Source organism: Oncorhynchus kisutch, unplaced genomic scaffold, assembly GCF_002021735.2.
Source record: "Oncorhynchus kisutch isolate 150728-3 unplaced genomic scaffold, Okis_V2 Okis05a-Okis16b_hom, whole genome shotgun sequence".
In the NCBI taxonomy this organism is placed as follows: domain Eukaryota; kingdom Metazoa; phylum Chordata; class Actinopteri; order Salmoniformes; family Salmonidae; genus Oncorhynchus; species Oncorhynchus kisutch.
This window is the reverse complement of record NW_022261982.1, coordinates 5,817,640-5,831,480: the sequence shown is the minus strand read 5'-3', so window position 1 is coordinate 5,831,480 and position 13,841 is coordinate 5,817,640. Positions and strand designations below refer to the sequence as shown.

The 13,841-nt window shown below is 40.1% G+C and overlaps 1 protein-coding gene across 1 annotated transcript in view; it reads left to right on the top strand.

Annotated features, from left to right (window-relative positions):
• Window positions 1-13,841, top strand: part of LOC109878476 (vacuolar protein sorting-associated protein 8 homolog) — a 93,244-nt gene that overhangs the window by 63,916 nt on the left and 15,487 nt on the right. The window contains 6 exon segments of the mRNA XM_031813331.1: window positions 6,749-6,795; window positions 6,980-7,136; window positions 8,760-8,849; window positions 9,034-9,201; window positions 9,693-9,739; window positions 9,958-10,093. Coding sequence (XP_031669191.1) covers window positions 6,749-6,795; window positions 6,980-7,136; window positions 8,760-8,849; window positions 9,034-9,201; window positions 9,693-9,739; window positions 9,958-10,093 — 645 coding nt within the window.

Here is a 13,841-nt window from a genome sequence, read left to right as displayed (position 1 = left end):
CATGTAGGTGTGGTATGGACCATGTAGGTGTGGTTATGGACCATGTAGGTGTGGTTATGGACCATGTAGGTGTGGTTATGGACCATGTAGTGTGTTGTTATGGACCATGCAGGTGTTGTTATGGACCATGCAGGTGTGGTTATGGACCATGTAGGTGTGGTTATGGACCTGTAGGTGTGGTTAGGGACCATGTAGGTGTGGTTATGGACCAGTGTAGGTGTGGTTATGGACCATGTAGGTTGTGGTTATGGACCATGTAGGTGTGGTTATGGACCATGTAGGTGTGGTTTGGACCATGTCGGTGTGGTTATGGACCATGTCGGTGTGGTTATGGACCATGTCGGTGTGGTTTATGGACCATGTCGGTGTGATTTATGGACCATGTCGGTGTGATTATGGACCATGTCGGTGTGATTATGGACCATGTCGGTGTGGTTATGGACGCATGTAGGTGTGGTTATGGACCATGTAGGTGTGGTTATGGACCATGTAGGTGTGGTTATGGACCATGTAGGTGTGGTTATGGACCATGTAGGTGTGGTTATGGACCATGTAGGGTGTGTTATGGACCATGTAGGTGAGGTTATGGACCATGTAGGTGAGGTTATGGACCATGTAGGTTGTGTTATGACCATGTAGGTGTGGTTATGGACCATGTCGGTGTGGTTTATGGACCATGTAGGTGTGGTTATGGACCATGTAGGTGGTGTTATGGACCATGTAGGTGGTGTTATGGACCATGTAGGTGTTGTTATGGACCATGTAGGGCTCCAAACTGCACACAAGGTGTAGGTGTATCTAATGGGTTGCTGTAGAAGGTGTTGTTATGGACCATGTAGGGCTCCAAACTGCACACACAGGTGTAGGTGTATCTAATGGGTTGCTGTAGACGGTGTTGTTATGGACCATGTAGGGCTGCAAACATTTCACTTCATAAGAATCACAATAATCTATGGCATTTAGCATTTTATCCAAAGTGACTTACAGGCATGAACTCTGTCTCTCACTCTGTCTCTCACTCTGTCTCTCACTCTGTCTCTCACTCTGTCTCTCACTCTGTCTCTCACTCTGTCTCTCACTCTGTCTCTCACTCTGTCTCTCACTCTGTCTCTCACTCTGTCTCTCACTCTGTCTCTCACTCTGTCTCTCACTCTGTCTCTCACTCTGTCTCTCACTCTGTCTCTCTCAATTCAATTTAAATTCAAATGGCTTTATTGGCAACATATACTACCGTTCAACAGTTTGGGATCACTTAGAAATGTCCTTGTTTTTTAAAGAAAAGCAAATGTTTGTTCATTAAAATAACATCAAATTGATCAGAAATACAGTGTAGACATTGTTAATGTTGTAAATGACTATTATAGCTGGAAACGGCAGATATTTAATGGAATATCTACATAGGAGTACAGAGGCCCATTATCAGCAACCATCACTCCTGTGTTCCAATGCCACGTTGTGTTAGATAATAATGTTAGATAAAAACACCAATTGATTATTAGAAAACACTTTTGCAATTATGTTAGCACAGCTGAAAACTGTTGTGCTGATTAAAGAAGGAATAAAACTGGCTTTTAGCCTTTAGGTTCGATTACAGGCTCAAAATGGTCAGAAACAAAGAACTTTCTTCTGAAGCTCGTCAGTCTATTCTTGTTCTGAGAGTAGTGCACAACGCTGTGCTTCACAGAACAGCGCCTTCTTCAGTTGTGCACCGGGGCCTCCCACTCCTCTTTCTATTCTGGTTAGAGACTGTTTGCTCTCTCTTTTAAAATGATAAACGTGGATTAGCTAACACAACGTGGCATTGGAACACAGGAGTGATGGTTGCTGATACTGGGCCTCTGTACTCCTATGTAGATATTCCATTAAATATCAGCCGTTTCCTGCTACAATAGTCATTTACAACATTAACAATGTCCACACTGTATTTCTGATCAATTTGATGTTAAAAGAATGTGCTTTTCTTTCAAAACAAGGACATTTCTCAGTGACCCCAAACGTTTCAATGGTAGTATATGTTTACATTGCTAAAGCAAGTGAAATAGATAATAAACAAAAGTGATTTTATTTTAATTAACAGTAAACATTACACTCACAAAAGGAATAGAGACTTTTCAAATGTCATTATGTGTGTATATACAGTGTTGTAACCATGTGCAAATAGTTAAAAGTACAAAGGGAGAAATAAATAAACATCAATATGGGTTGTATTTACAATGGTGTTTGTTCTTCACTGGTTGACCTTTTCTGGTGGCAACAGGTCACACATCTTGCTGCTGTGATGGCACACTGTGGTATTTCACCCAGTAGATATGTGAGCTTATCAAAATTGGATTTGTTTTGAAATTCTTTGTGGGTCTGTGTAATCTGAGGGAAATATGTGTCTCTAATATGGTCATACATTTGGCAGGAGGTTAGGAAGTGCAGCTCAGTTTCCACCTCATTTTGTGGGCAGTGAGCACATAGCCATAGTCTTCTCTTGAGAGCCATGTCTGCCTACGGCGGCCTCTCTCAATAGCAGGGCTATGCTCACTGAGTCTGTACATAGTTCAAGATTTCCTTCATTTTAGGTCAGTCACAGTGGTCAGGTATTCTGCTCTGTTTTTTTGTTAATTTGTCAATGTGTTTGGGAATCGCTTCCTTTTAGGCTTTTAGGTAGAATTGAATGGCTCTTTTCTGGATTTTGATAATTAATTGGTATCAGCCTTATTCTGCTCTGCATTATTTGGTGTTTTACGTTGTACACAGAGGATATTTTTGCAGATTTCTGCATACAGACTCAATTTGTTTTTGTGAAGTCTTGGTTGATTCTTGATTGAGCCAGTTGAGAACACCTTTATTTAACCAGGTAGGCTAGTTGAGAACACCTTTATTTAACCAGGTAGGCTAGTTGAGAACACCTTTATTTAACCAGGTAGGCTAGTTGAGAACACCTTTATTTAACCAGGAAGGCTAGTTGAGAACAAGTTCTCATTTACAACTGCGACCTGGCCAAGATAAAGCACAGCAGTGTGAACAGACAACACAGAGTTACACATGGAGTAAACAATAAACAAGTCAACAACACAGAGTTACACATGGAGTAAACAATTAACAAGTCAACAACACAGAGTTACACATGGAATAAACAATTAACAAGTCAACAACACAGAGTTACACATGGAGTAAACAATTAACAAGTCAATAACACAGAGTTACACATGGAGTAAACAATTAACAAGTCAATAACACAGAGTTACACATGGAGTAAACAATAAACAAGTCAATAACACAGAGTTACACATGGAGTAAACAATAAACAAGTCAATAACACAGAGTTACACATGGAGTAAACAATTAACAAGTCAATAAAAAAATAGTCTATATACAATGTGTGCAGAAGGCATGAGGAGGTAGGCGGATAATTACAATTTTGCAGATTAACACTGGAGTGATAAATGATCAGATGGTCATGTACAGGTAGAGATACTGGTGTGCAAAAGAGCAGAAAAGTAAATAAATAAAAACAGTATGGGGATGAGGTAGGTCAATTGGGTGGGCTATTTACTGATGGACTATGTACAGCTGCAGCGATCGGTTAGCTGCTCAGATAGCAGATGTTTGAAGTTGGTGAGGGAGATAAGTCTCCAACTTCAGCGATTTTTGCAATTCGTTCCAGTCACAGGCAGCAGAGACCTCTCAACCATGAAGGGCGATGGGTTCTATAACTGAAGTTTAGCCAGATCCTGATATGTCACATGTTCTGTTCCTTTTGATGACGTAGAAGACCCTTCTGGCCTTGTCTCTCAGATCGTTCACAGCTTTGTGGAAGTGACCTGAGGTCCTGATGTTTAGGTCGAGGTATGTATAGTTTCCTGTGTACTCTAGGGAAACGGTGTCTAGATGGAATTTTTATTTGTGGTCCTGGTGACTGGACCTTTTTTGGAACACCATTGTTTTTGTCTTACTGAAATTTACTGTCAGGGCCCAGGTCTGACAGAATCTGTGGAGAATAAGGTGCTGCTGTAGGCCCTCCTTGATTGGTGACAGAAGCACCAGATCATCAACAAACAGTAGACATTTGACTTCAGATTCTAGTAGGGTGAGCCCGGATGCTGCAGACTGTTCTAGTTCCCTCGCCAATTCTTTGATGTATATGTTGAAGAGGGTGGGGCTTAGGCTGCATCCCTGTCTCACCCCACAGCCTTGTGGAAAGAAATGTGTGTGTGTTTTTTAACCAATTTTAACCGCACACTTGTTGTTTGTAATATCGTATGTTTTTCCCTCAACACCATTTTCCATCACTTTGTATAGCAGACCCTCATGCCAAATTGAGCCAAAATCTTTCTTGAAATCAACAAAGCATGAGAAGACTTTGCCTTTGTTTTGGTTTGTTTGTTTGTCAATTAGGGTGTGCAGGGTGAATACGTGGTCTGTCATACGGTAATTAGGTAAGAAGCCAATTTGACATTTACTCAGTACATTGTTTTCACTGAGGAAATGTACGAGTCTGCTGTTAATGATAATGCGGAGGATTTTCCCAAGGTTACTGTTGATGCATATCCCACGGTAGTTATTGGGGTCAAATTTGTCTCCACTTCTGTGGATCGGGGTGATCAGTCCTTGGTTCCAGATATTGGAGAAGATGCCAGAGCTAAGGATGATGTTAGAGTATAGCCAATTGGAATTGTGGGTCTGTATATTTGATCATTTCATTGAGGATACCATCAACCCCACAGGCCTTTTTGGGTTGGAGGGTTTGTATTCTGTAGTTCATTCAATGTAATTGGAGAATCCAGTGGGTTCTGTTAGTCTTTAATAGTTGATTCTAAGATTTGTATTTGATCATGTATATGTTATTGCTGTTTGATCTTTGTCATAGAGCCAAAAAGATTGGAGAAGTGGTTTATCCAGACATCTCCGTTTTGGATAGATAACTCTTTGTGTTGTTTGTTTCGAGTTTTCCAATTTTCCCAGAAGTGGTTAGAGTCTATGGATTCTTCAATTGCATTGAGCTGATTTCTGACATGCTGTTCCTTCTTTTTCCGGTGTGTATTTCTGTATTGTTTTAGTGATTCACCATAGTGAAGGCGTAGACTCAGGTTTTCCGGGTCTCTATGTTTTTGGTTGGACAGGTTTCTCTATTTCTTCCTTAGGTTTTTTGCATTCTTCATCAAACCATTTTTCATTGTTGTTCATTTTCTTCGGTTGTCTGCTTGACATTGTTAGATGTGATAGGGAAGCTGAGAGGTCAAATATACAGTTAAGATTAGATAGGGAAGCTGAGAGGTCAAATATACAGTTAAGATTAGATAGGGAAGCTGAGAGGTCAAATATACTGTTTAGATTAAATAGGGAAGCTGAGAGGTCAAATATACTGTTTAGATTAGATAGGGAAGCTGAGAGGTCAAATATACTGTTTAGATTAGATAGGGAAGCTGAGAGGTCAAATATACTGTTTAGATTAGATAGGGAAGCTGAGAGGTCAAATATACTGTTTAGATTAAATAGGGAAGCTGAGAGATCAAATATACTGTTAAGATTATATAGCGAAGCTGAGAGGTCAAATATACTGTTTAGATTAGACAGGGAAGCTGAGAGATCAAATATACTGTTTAGATTAGACAGGGAAGCTGAGAGATCAAATATACTGTTTAGATTAGATAGGGAAGCTGAGAGGTCAAATTTACTGTTTAGATTAAATAGGGAAGCTGAGAGATCAAATATACTGTTTAGATTAGATAGGGAAGCTGAGAGATCAAATATACTGTTTAGATTAGATAGGGAAGCTGAGAGATCAAATATACTGTTTAGATTAGATAGGGAAGCTGAGAGGTCAAATATACTGTTAAGATTAGATAGGGATTGAGGTCAGTGGGCTGACTGTGAACGCTCTGAGAGACTCTGGGTTGAGGTCAGTGGGCTGACTGAACGCTCTGAGAGACTCTGGGTTGAGGTCAGTGGGCTGACTGTGAACGCTCTGAGAGACTCTGGGTTGAGGTCAGTGGGCTGACTGTGAACGCTCTGAGAGACTCTGGGTTGAGGTCAGTGGGCTGACTGTGAACTCTCTGAGAGACTTTGGGTTGAGGTCAGTGGGCTGACTGTGAACTCTCTGAGAGACTCTGGGTTGAGGTCAGTGGGCTGACTGTGAACGCTCTGAGAGACTCTGGGTTGAGGTCAGTGGGCTGACTGTGAACGCTCTGAGAGACTCTGGGTTGAGGTCAGTGGGCTGACTGTGAACGCTCTGAGAGACTCTGGGTTGAGGTCAGAGATAAAGTAGTCTACTGTACTACTGCCAAGAGATGAGCTGTAGATGTTCCTGCCATAAGAGTCTCCTTGAAGCCTCCCTTGACTCTGAACAGAACCAGCGTGCGACAAAGCTGCAGGAGTTGTGACCCGTGTTCTTTGGTTGTTTTGTCTTAGTTGTGTATCTCTACTCTGTCAATTTCAATTCAAAGCTTTATTGACATGTTAACATTGCTGAAAGCAAGTAAAATAGATAATTAACAAAAGTGAAATAAACAATCAGAAATTAACACGCTATCTACATCTCTCTCTCTATCCCTCGCTCTTTCTCTCTCCTGTTATCTCTACCTCTCTCTCTCTCTCTCTCTCTCTCTCTCTCATTCTCTCTCCTGCTATCTCTCTCTCTCTCTTTCTCCTGCTATCTCTCTCTCATCTGCTATCTCTACCTCTCTCTCTCCTGCTATCTCGCTCTCTCTCTCCTGCTATCTCTCTCTCTCTCTCTTGCTCTCTCGCTCTCTCTCTCTAGGATGATCACCTAGTGTTCCAGTTCCTGAGGTGTCTTTTGGACCAGAGGTAAGATCCTTGGTTACTGTGTTGGAGCACGGAAGAATGGAACAGAGTTTTCTCTGTGGTGTGGGTGGGTGGATGGATTCGGGTGGGCGGAAGACATCAATATCCTAGTTGTTGTGCTCTCTGGTCTGTTTAATAAACACAACATTATTATATTATTAGAGACACACAACCGTCTGTTTCCCAGTGCTACCTCCAGGGAAGGCCCTCATCCCCAGCCTCTCCTAAGACTGAGCCCCGACCTGCATGAGCTCCACATCGGCCTGCTGTGCCGATTCACTCCCCGGCAGCTCACTGACTTCCTCAAGGCCTCTCAGGACTACAGACTAGAGGAGGCCGTCCAGGTAACATCCCTACACTATAGTATAGCAGTGTGTCTGTACCTCTCAGGACTACAGTCCAGAGGAGGCCGTCCAGGTAACATCTCTACACTATAGTATAGCAGTGTGTATGTACCTCTCAGGACTACAGACTAGAGAAGGCCGTCCAGGTAACATCCCTACACTATAGTATAGCAGTGTGTCTGTGTGTATGTACCTCTCAGGACTACAGACTAGAGGAGGCCGTCCAGGTAACATCCCTACACTATAGTATAGCAGTGTGTCTGTGCCTCTCAGGACTACAGACTAGAGGAGGCCGTCCAGGTAACATCCCTACACTATAGTATAGCAGTGTGTCTGTGTGTATGTACCTCTCAGGACTACAGACTAGAGGAGGCCGTCCAGGTAACATCCCTACACTATAGTATAGCAGTGTGTATGTACCTCTCAGGACTACAGACTAGAGAAGGCCGTCCAGGTAACATCCCTACACTATAGTATAGCAGTGTGTCTGTACCTCTCAGGACTACAGACTAGAGGAGGCCGTCCAGGTAACGTCCCTACACTATAGTATAGCAGTGTGTCTGTGTGTATGTACCTCTCAGGACTACAGACTAGAGGAGGCCGTCCAGGTAACATCCCTACACTATAGTATAGCAGTGTGTCTGTGTGTATGTACTTACCTGTGTGTGTATCTACTTTAGACTCTGTTGTCTCACTTTTAACCCTGATTGTCCTGGGGTCAAATCAATGCCATTTCAAAGAGTGAATATTTAACCCCAGACAGACACTAGTGAGTAAACTCAGAGAATACACTCCCCCTGACCCAAACATACAGGGAGTGTCTCTCAATGCCTTGTGTTGCTCTCCCTTTCTCTCCTCTCCCTCTCTTTCTTCCTCTCTCTCCTTTCCCTCCATCTCTCCTTTCCCTCTCCCTCCCTCTCTCCCTCCCTCTCTCCCTCTCTCTCCTTTTCCTCTCTTCCTCTCTCCATCTCTCCTTTTCCTCTCGCTCGATCTCCCTCCATCTCTCCTTTCCCTCTCTCTCCCTCCATCTCTCCTTTCCCTCTCTCTCTCTCCCTCCATCTCTCCTTTCCCTCTCTCTCCCTCCATCTCTCTCTCCCTCCATCTCTCCTTTCCCTCTCTCTCTCCCTCCATCTCTCCTTTCCCTCTCTCTCCGTCCGTCTCTCCTTTCCCTCTCTCTCTCTCCCTCCATCTCTCCTTTCCCTCTCTCTCTCTCTCTCTCCTCTCTCCTTCCCTCTCTCCCTCTCCCTTCCTCTCTCTCCCTCTCTCTCCTTCCTTCCCTCTCTCCTTCCCTCTCTCCCTTCCTCTCTCTCTCCCTCTCTCTCCTTCCCTCTCTCCCTCTCTCCCTCTCTCTCCTTCCCTCTCTCCCTCTCTCTCTCTCTCTCCCTCCCTGTCTCTCTCCCCCTCCGTCTCTCTCCCTCTCTCTCTTCTACTCCCTCTCTCTCTCCCTCCCTGTCTCTCTCCCTCCCTGTCTCTCTCCCTCCCTGTCTCTCTCCCTCCCTGTCTCTCTCCCTCCCTGTCTCTCTCCCTCCCTGTTCTCTCTCCCTCCCTGTCTCTCTCCCTCCCTGTCTCTCTCCCTCCCTGTCTCTCTCCCTCCCTGTCTCCCTCCCTCCCCCTCCCCACTAGATAACAGAACAGTACCAGGTCCATGAAGCTACATCCTATCTGTTGGAAAAGAAAGGTGATTCTCATGGAGCCTTCCAGGTCCTGCTGAAGGTACAACATTTCTTCAGAACATAATTTTAATCTAAACCTAATTTACTTTCTGAGGTTATAACAAGGGAAATGTATTTATTAGTCATGTACTTTGAAATCAAGGAATGTGACATTAATTGATATTGCAGGAACCCTTAGAGACGGGCTTTAAGCACTTATGTTTGTACCTCTCTCTCTCTCTCAGACGCTGAAGGACAAACTCAGCGCTGTCACCTCAGAGAAAAGGAGTGAAGAGGAGGGGGAGACTGAGAGGGAGGAAGAGAGTCCACTGCAGAGAGTGGAGGGGTCATTGGGTGACATCATCGCTCTGTGTCACAGGAGCTCCCAGAGTCTCAACCAAGAACAGAGAGGGGTATGTGTGTGTGTCTTTCTCTGTGTGTCTTTCTCTGTGTGTGTGTGTCTTTCTCTGTGTGTGTGTGTCTTTCTCTGTGTGTGTGTCTTTCTGTGTGTGTGTGTCTTTCTGTGTGTATGTGTGTCTTTCTCTGTGTGTGTGTCTTTCTGTGTGTGTGTGTGTCTTTCTGTGTGTGTGTGTCTTTCTGTGTGTGTGTGTCTTTCTGTGTGCGTGTGGTGTCTTTCTGCGTGCGTGTGTGTCTTTCTGCGTGCGTGTGTGTCTTTCTGCGTGCGTGTGTGTCTTTCTGCGTGCGTGTGTGCCTTTCTGCGTGCGTGTGTGTCTTTCTGCGTGCGTGTGTGTCTTTCTGCGTGCGTGTGTGTCTTTCTGCGTGCGTGTGTGTCTTTCTGCGTGCGTGTGTGTCTTTCTGGCTGTGTGTGTGGTGTGTGTGTGTGTGTGTGTCTTTCTGTGGTGTGTGTGTGTGTCTGGGTATAATAAACTCTCCTCTCCATCAGGTGCTGTGGTTCCCTCTGCTAGAAGCTATGATGTCACCACAGAAGCTGCTCAAGGGACCGGACACACGCCACTACATCAGAGGGTGAACACACACACACACACACACACAGGAACACACACACACACTACATCAGAGGGTGAACACACACACACACACACACTACATCAGAGGGTGAACACACACACGCACTACATCAGAGGGTGAACACACACACACACACACACACACACACACACACACACCACACACACACACACACACACACACACACACACACACACACACATGCATACTGAGGTGTGTGTTTCTCCCCCAGTACTGAAGGAGCTCACCATGAAGGTCCTGAACAGTATGAGTAGCTTCATCCCCCTGCCTGCTATCATCCAGCGCATTCTACAGGTAACGACTCTCTGCCTCTATATATATCTCTCTCTATCTATATCTCTCTCTCTATATATCTCTATATATCTCTCTATATATATATCTCTCTCTATCTATATCTCTCTCTCTATATATATCTCTATCTATATCTCTATATATCTCTCTATATCTCTCTATATTATATCTCTCTCTATCTATATCTCTCTCTCTATATATATCTCTCTCTCTATAATATCTCTATATATCTCTCTCTATATATATCTCTATATATATCTCTATATATCTCTCTATATATATATCTCTCTCTATCTATATCTCTCTCTCTATATATATCTCTCTCTATATATATCTCTCTCTATATATATCTCTCTCTATATATATCTCTCTCTATATATATCTCTCTCTATATATATCTCTCTCTATATATATCTCTCTCTATATATATCTCTATATATCTCTCTATATATATATCTCTCTCTCTATCTATATCTCTCTCTCTATCTATATCTCTCTCTCTATATATATCGCTCTCTATAATATCTCTCTCTCTATATATCTCTATATATCTCTCTATATATATATCCGCTCTCTATCTATATATCATCTCTCTCTATATATATCTCTCTCTATATATATCTCTCTATATATATCTCTACTCTATATATATCTCTATATATCTCTCTATATATATCTCTCAGATATATCTCTATATATATATCTCTCTATATATCTCTCTATATATCGCTCTATATATCTCTCTCTATATATCTCTATATATCTCTCTTATATATCTCTCTATATATATCTCTATATATCTCTCTATATAGATCTCTATATATCTCTCTATATATATCTCTCTATATATATCTCTCTATATATATCTCTCTATATATCTCTCTATATATCTCTCTATATATCTCTCTCTATATATCTCTATATATCTCTCTATATATATCTCTCTATATATCTCTCTCTATATATCTCTATATATCTCTCTATATATATCTCTATATCTTCTATATATATCTCTATATATCTCTCTCTATATATCTCTATATATCTCTCTCTATATATCTCTATATATCTCTCTATATATATCTCTCTATAGATATCTCTATATCTCTATATATATCTCTATATATCTCTCTCTATATATCTCTATATATCTCTCTATATATATCTCTCTATATATATCTCTATATCTCTATATATCTCTCTCTATATATCTCTATATATCTCTCTCTATATATATCTCTATATATCTCTATATATCTCTCTATATATATCTCTCTATATATATCTCTATATATATCTCTATATATATCTCTATATATATCTCTATATATCTCTCTATATATATCTCTATATATCTCTCTCTATATATCTCTCTATATATCTCTCTCTATATATCTCTCTATATATCTCTCTCTATATATATCTCTATATATATCTCTATATATCTCTCTATATATATCTCTATATATCTCTCTATATATATATCTCTCTATATATCTCTCTATATATATCTCTCTCTATATATATCTCTCTATATATATCTCTATATATCTCTATATATATATCTCTCTATATATCTCTCTCTATATATATCTCTATATATCTCTCTATATATATCTCTATATATCTCTCTATATATATCTCTCTATATATATCTCTCTATATATCTCTCTATATATCTCTCTATATCTATCTATATATCTCTATATATCTCTCTATATATATCTCTCTATATATATCTCTATATATCTCTCTATATATATCTCTATATATCTCTCTATATATATCTCTCTATATATATCTCTCTATATATCTCTCTATATATCTCTCTATATATCTCTCTATATATCTCTCTCTATATATCTCTATATATCTCTCTATATATATCTCTCTATATCTCTCTCTATATATCTCTATATATCTCTCTATATATATCTCTATATCTCTATATATATCTCTATATATCTCTCTCTATATATCTCTATATATCTCTCTCTATATATCTCTATATATCTCTCTATATATATCTCTCTATATATATCTCTATATCTCTATATATATCTCTATATATCTCTCTCTATATATCTCTATATATCTCTCTATATATATCTCTCTATATATATCTCTATAATCTCTATATATCTCTCTCTATATATCTCTATATATCTCTCTCTATATATATCTCTATATATATCTCTATATATCTCTCTATATATATCTCTCTATATATATCTCTATATATATCTCTATATATATCTCTATATATATCTCTATATATATCTCTATATATCTCTCTATATATATCTCTATATATCTCTCTCTATATATCTCTCTATATATCTCTCTCTATATATCTCTCTATATATCTCTCTCTATATATATCTCTATATATATCTCTATATATCTCTCTATATATATCTCTATATATCTCTCTATATATATATCTCTCTATATATCTCTCTATATATATCTCTCTCTATATATATCTCTCTATATATATCTCTATATATCTCTATATATATCTCTCTATATATCTCTCTCTATATATCTCTCTATATATATCTCTCTATATATATCTCTCTATCTATATCTCTCTCTATATACAGTGCCTTGCGAAAGTATTCGGCCCCCTTGAACTTTGCGACCTTTTGCCACATTTCAGGCTTCAAACATAAAGATATAAAACTGTATTTTTTTTGTGAAGAATCAACAACAAGTGGGACACAATCATGAAGTGGAAGGACATTTATTGGATATTTCAAACTTTTTTAACAAATCAAAAACTGAAAAATTGGGCGTGCAAAATTATTCAGCCCCTTTACTTTCAGTGCAGCAAACTCTCTCCAGAAGTTCAGTGAGGATCTCTGAATGATCCAATGTTAACCTAAATGACTAATGATGATAAATACAATCCACCTGTGTGTAATCAAGTCTCCGTATAAATGCACCTGCACTGTGATAGTCTCAGAGGTCCGTTAAAAGCGCAGAGAGCATCATGAAGAACAAGGAACACACCAGGCAGGTCCGAGATACTGTTGTGAAGAAGTTTAAAGCCGGATTTGGATACAAAAAGATTTCCCAAGCTTTAAACATCCCAAGGAGCACTGTGCAAGCGATAATATTGAAAACTGGCAAAAGGTCGCAAAGTTCAAGGGGGCCGAATACTTTCGCAAGGCACTGTATATCTCTCTATATATATCTCTATATATATCTCTCTATAGACACCATTCTGTATACTTCTGGCCCTTCTTTGGACACTGTGTTAACAACCCTCCAGGCAAGCTTCAATGCCATACAACTCTCCTTCCGTGGCCTCCAATTGCTCTTAAATACAAGTAAAACTAAATGCATGCTCTTCAACCGATCGCTGCCTGCACCTACCCGCCTGTCCAACATCACTACTCTGGACGGCTCTGACTTAGAATACGTGGACAACTACAAATACTTAGGTGTCTGGTTAGACTGTAAACTCTCCTTCCAGACCCATATCAAACATCTCCAATCCAAAGTTCCTTATGTTCAGTGTGTGTTAGTCATTCTGTGTGTGTGTGTGTGTGTGTTCCTATTCTCTTTCATTATGTTAAGTGTGTGTTAGTCATTCTGTGTGTGTGTGTGTGTGTGTGTGTGTTCCTATTCTCTTTCATTATGTTAAGTGTGTGTTAGTCATTCTGTGTGTGTGTGTGTTCCTATTCTCTTTCATTATGTTAAGTGTGTGTTAGTCATTCTGTGTGTGTGTGTGTTCCTATTCTCT